Raw genomic sequence first — 6,000 nt, forward strand, 5'->3', positions numbered from 1 at the left:
AATTTTCTAAAATTCAGAGTTGCAGGGAAGATACTAACCTACAGTGGTCAAGGGAATTCCCTCAATAATAAAACTACCTATTCAGCATATATGTCATGAGAAACTAACATACTTTTCATTGGACAGCTATATATAAGGAATGCTGAAAGAGTAATGAAGCTAATTCTATAAGCTACACATGAAAAAAGTCTCCTTACATTAAAATTATAAGTTCTTCCCTGATTTTTTTACCTGTTTTTATATGGAAATCATGTTCAAAATCTTTAACTTGAAGATATAGATTAAAAAAATGTATATTTTCAGGGACAGCTAGGTGGTGCTGTAGATAAGAGCACCATCCCTGAAGTCAGAGGATCTGAGTTCAAATCTGGCTTCTACACTTCTAAGAGGGCTTGCCAACCCCTCTGCCAGCCTTGGATATCATACAGGGTACAGCTCAGTAATCTGAGGGTAGCCTTATAAGGGTGAACAAGATGGTGCTGGGAGGAAGGGGGTTCCACCCAAAGGAACAAAGTGGCAGTTCCCAGGAGAGGCATGTCTGACCTTAGAGGGGAGTATCTTGAATATCCTTATTAGGAAAGGAATGCATATATCATATTTATGTCCTATCTGTATAGCTTCCTATAGAGAATCATGTACCTACTATAGGCTAGAATGTGATTACATATGAAGTATTAACTAGAAACCAAGATGATAAAAGCACCTACAGTCTTTGTGATAAGCAGTCTCACACCACCTTGGCTCCTCATTGCTCACAGTCTTCCTCATTTCAGGTGGACAGGCAGTGCTGGTCACATAATGCCTGTCCCACTCAGGAATTGGGGCCATGACCCTAACAAACACTTCCTGTGTGACCCTAGACAAGTCACTTAACCCCAATTGTCTGGGGGGAGGGGAACAACACCTTTTCAAGAAATTAGCATTGTTGGATTGTAGGGGAAATACTTATGGAAATTGTTTAAAGAAAAATAAATTGAAGACATGATAAACCATTGAATATATGTCAAGTATAAACACTATGAGCAAGTTTTAGGTTGAGTTGCATTTTCTATGATAACTAGAGTCTCCTTCTGCTCTATACAGTATACAACTGATTGGCCCATTGTGACCAGTAGTTTGGTTGAGATAGTAATCATGAAGTGAGCAAACACTGCCCATTGTAGCTCAAGACACATCTACTTTCCACATCAGGCATTTTTACCAGATGGCCCCCCACTCGTGGAATTCTCTTCTCTTGCCTTCATCTTTACCCTTCCCTGGCTAAAATGTTAACTTCTAAAAGAAGCTTTGCCCAATCCCCCACAATACTGATGTCTTCCTCTGTTGATTATTCCTAGTTTATCCTGTATGGAGTATCATGTTTTGTACTTAGCTATTTTCAAGTTATCTCCTCCATTGAAATGTTGTAGAGGGCTGGAACTCTGAGAATCTAAGACAGCAGAGCACTTAAGATTAATTACCTACTCAATATGAGATGATGGTTCTATAAGCATATATTTAGATGATAAGGTGAAGTGATGGCTCTCCTCACTATTGGTGCTTGCTGAGTGAGGTGAGGTGAGGTAATCAGAGGCAAGGTTTGGAGGGTAGAGGGAGAGGAATAAGACTCTCTCTGCAGCAGCACGGTGAAAAGAGAAGACCTCAAGCTTCAGACTCCAGAGTCCAGGATTCATCTTTACTTTCCTCCTTCACTTTTCCTTTTAAAGACCAAAGACTTTGACTGATCCTGAATCTGACTAATCCTGAGGCCTTCCAGAGAGCTAACCCAGATACTATAAAACTCGAGTACTCTCACAGCAGGGCCTGTCTTACCATTTTTTGTATTCCAAACTCTTAGAGTCTTGGTTAAATAATAGACATTTAATATTTAGACTCACACATAGCACTCTGACACTAAGTAACTATATTTGCTGGCTCCATGCCAGGAATGTTCCACACTTCCATCTCTTGATTTCAGCAAAAGTCTTGCTTTCTATCAGAAGCCTTTAGTCATCTCCTTTAAACCTAGTGCTGTCCCTCTGAGACTACTCCAACTTCAGCTTGTACATATCTAGTTTTATACATAGTGATTTGCACTCATGTGTTTGATCTTCTTCAACATACAGGTTATCACTCCTTAAAACATACTCACTTCACAGTTGCTCAACTTCCTCATTTCATATGATCTATTTCTTGATCCTATCTCGGCCAGATAGAAAAACAGTTAGACCTTTAGTCACCCACAAATGCAGTACTGCTGTCCTTTCAAATCCTGTTTCTATTATCTGATCACAATCTATTGTCATTGCACCTCTTTGCTTTGCAAACTTAAATTCTGTTTTTCATCCAGACCATGATTTCTAATTCAAGGCCATCATTCCTGTACTAGCTACAGTACTCTTCTCCTTTTTGCATCTTGACTCTTTGGTGAACCACTCAATATAGCAGTTCAACTTTACCTTGCCTTCTCTTATGGTTTTTCAACTCTCCATTGCCTTTTCTTGAATCTATTGCTCATGTGTCATATTGCCACTACTGTCCTTGTAAGCCTCAGGCTTCCTATGCATGTGTTTTCAAATAATGCTGGAGAAAAATCATGCAACAGTGCTTACTGAGGCCACTGCAGATTTATGTTACATGACCTCAATTGAGCTCTCACTAATCCAAAGCAATCCTTTGATATCATATTTCCCAAAAAAATCATTATGCCACTTTACCATGGCAGCTCTTCCAAACCTTTTCAATACTTCTCAAACCTTCCATGGTATACTCTCTGCACCTTTTTAGCTAAAAAAAACCATGGCTCATATTTACTGGGAAAAAATTGAGGCCATTCCCTGATCTTTTACCCTTCTCACCTAATTCATCTAAAAATACCTCCTGCCAATATTTTCCCTTCACTTATCCCTCATGAAGAGGTAGCCCTTCCCTTGCCAATGAAAATGTTTCTACAAATACAAGAGATAGCATTCTATCTTACCTGTCATTCATCTTCTCACTTATCTTCACTCTTTCACTACATTCTGGCTATTTCCCTGCTTGCCTACAAACTTACCAGTGTCTTCTCCCCAAATCCCCAAAGAAACTTTATTGATCAATCCATCCCCACTATCATACCACACCTCTATCTTTTGTAGCTAAACACTATGAGAGGTATCTCTACAAGAGGTATCTCCAATTCCTCTCCTGTCATTTTCTTTTGATACTCTTATGTTCTTCTAATGGATCTCTTAATTGCCAAATATAATTGTCTTCAATTCTCATTCTCTTTTCTCCTCCTTTCAAACTGCATCTTTTCTCTTTGCTATTCCCTTCTCTCTAGGTTTTTTAACACTAGTCTCTCCTGTAACTCTTCCCAAGTAATAGATCCTCTGCTTCTCAGACTGCCTTGCTGATTAAATCCCTTACTTGACTGAGCTCCTACAATGTAGGAACAATCCCTGCTCCCCCATTCCTTTGAATCTGTTGCTGTTAACCATGTGCCTGATGTACAGATCTTAATAAAAACAGCAGTTTTCTGCCTTTAAACTTCTACTCTTTACATATCTTGTCCAAAGTGGGGCATCTAAGTGGCCCAATGAATGTGTTCTGGTCTTGGAATCAGGAAGACTCATCTTCCGGAGTTCAAATCTGATGTCAGATACTTACAGTTGTGTGATCCTAAGCAGGTTACTTAACCCTGCTTACCTCAATTTCCTTATCTGTCAAAAATGTGCTTTAGAAGGAAATGGTAAATCATTCCAATAACTTTACCAAGAAAATCCCTCAAATATCCTCATGGATACTCTGACACAGTCCTTTTAAACCATGTCAACATTTCAGCAGAAAAGAGCCAAAGGACAAATAAAAGGGAGGAGGTGCCGCCTTGTTTCTGTGACTTGTTATCCAATCTCTAGGAGTCAAAGCCTGACCCTAAGCCCTGTCCCAAGTACTGAGGTATTTTGATTTCACGAAGGTCAATTGGAGTGGGGGACACAGACTCAGGTAGAGAGATGGGGGGGGGATGTCTGAGGTACCGCCGGTGGGGGCTTTCGCTTCTCTCCCCCTCTCCCAACTTTTGCTCTTACCGCTTCTCTTTATCCAGATCATTTACATTGTTTTTTCCTAACAGCAGCAGATGCTGTACTTTTGCCACATTCCCTGACAAGGCAGCTTTGTGGATCTTCCGGAGGTCCTTGCTATGGATCACGTATCCTGGGACGTAGCTGGATGATTCAACCCCAAAGAAATCCGGCAGCTTGATGGAGGGGCCAGGTGGGAACTGCTCTTTCTTAAAGAAATCAAAAATCTTCTTCATCCTGGAAGCAGGCCTTAGGGCGGGGAGGGAGAACTGACAGGGGAGTTCCCTCTCGGCCCCTCAGCCTCCTCCGAGGGGGAACTAAAGGGGAAATTGAAGAGGGAATTAAAGGAAAAAGTAAAGGAGGAATTCAAGGGGAACTAAAAACCGGAGCCGGAGGTTTAGAAATCTGTGAGCCCGCAACAGTTAGAACCAATTCAGCCCTAGAGCCGACTGCAACCGGCGGAGGGAAACTGAACAGCGCGTGCCTTTGTCAGGTCCGCGGCTGAAGATAAAGGCTCAAGACCCGCACTGCTCAGTGCACGAGTGCGGATCCGTTAGCTCTCAGTTTGGGGAGTCCAAAGATCGAGATCGCGAGGGTGGGTGAGCTTCAGGTCTCGCGTTCGAATCTCGGGAGCTGCTCTGTTGCTTACTTTTGTAATGATGGGCAAAGCACGTCCTCTCTGAGCTTGGGTTTCTTCTTTCAAATGAGATTGTACTCGATTATGTCTCAGGTCTCTTGCAATCCTTTAACAATTCTGTGAAGTGAAAGAGGCGTCCTGCCTGAAAAGGAACCTAAGGGCCGGGATGGACAAATGCAGTCTAAGTGCCCCTTCTGATTCTTCCTACCCAGTTACTGCCTTCTAGTGTGTCGGGGAAGAATTTGTACGGGAAAAACAGCCACACAACTGCTCACAGCCATGGAGCCCTGCATTCAAGACCATCCTCTACAGAATTTAAATTGCCTTATTGATACTTATAAATGGAGGAGGCAGAAAGGAAAGAGGCATATATCACTGTTAGTTGATTTAAAAATACCCTGTTAGAGATTACACTCCCATTAAACTCTGAACTGATGAGAACTAGAGTATTATGTTTTTAAATGTCTCCATCTGATTGAGTCTAATTATGTCAAGTCTTCCCATTGTTTTTCATGGCAGAGCTTAGTTTGATTCCAATTATTGCAAATCCTGAATCTTATGAATTGGTCACATGCATCAATTGGATTTGCACTACACGGTTGAATTGGACTAGAACCAATGGCCATATTTTACATAATGTCTACATAACTTCAAATAGTGTAAATAAGTGGATCAACTTCAGAGAAGTCATTATTTGTAAGAGTTATCTGTATATCCATAGTACTGGCTGAAGAATCTGTGGGGAAGTTCAATCCCCTGTCTGTCTCCTCAAATGTTCTTTTTCTTTTGTGCTGTCAAATCATAAGGACTCTTCAAAAAGACTCCCAGGAAAGTAAAGTAAGGGACTTGTGGAAGATTTATCTTTTCCAAAGTCACTAGGTCACTGAGTCAAAACCTCAAGATGGATAACCCAGGTGACCTTGTAAATTTCAGAAGGCCATGAGACCCTGGAAGGCCACTAGAGCTGTGGCTCTAGTGTTTACTGGAGTGGACAGTTGTGGTGGTAGCAGCAGGCTAAAACAAAAGGAAGAGTTAGCTTTTGAGAAAGAATATGGAAAAGATCTGCCTTGGAAACACATACATATACAGTGTTTGATTGAACCTTGTTCATGAAAAATGTGAAATCATTAACTTGAACAATTGTTGAACTGAATTATGTGTGAAGACTTACTTTAAGCCTCCTGGAAGATAAATACAATTTACAGCTTGGCTTCCAGTTGAATTTAAAAGTCCTATTTAAATTGTTTTTTTTTTTTTTTTTTTTTTTTTTTTTTAATGCACACTCTAGTTCCCCTATGCTCATCTTTGTTTTCTATGTGGGAA

The 6,000-nt window shown here is 40.8% G+C and overlaps 1 protein-coding gene across 1 annotated transcript in view; it reads right to left on the reverse strand.

Moving 5' to 3' along the window:
• LOC141543988 (uncharacterized) overlaps positions 1–4,561 on the reverse strand; it is a 59,701-nt gene extending 55,140 nt beyond the window's left edge. The window contains exon 1 of the mRNA XM_074269636.1: positions 4,047–4,561. Coding sequence (XP_074125737.1) covers positions 4,047–4,276 — 230 coding nt within the window. The 5' untranslated portion in view covers positions 4,277–4,561. The remainder of the gene's footprint in view (positions 1–4,046) is intronic.
• Positions 4,562–6,000: the final 1,439 nt, after the last annotated feature.

This window comes from Sminthopsis crassicaudata, chromosome 5 (assembly GCF_048593235.1).
Source record: "Sminthopsis crassicaudata isolate SCR6 chromosome 5, ASM4859323v1, whole genome shotgun sequence".
NCBI lineage: Eukaryota > Metazoa > Chordata > Mammalia > Dasyuromorphia > Dasyuridae > Sminthopsis > Sminthopsis crassicaudata.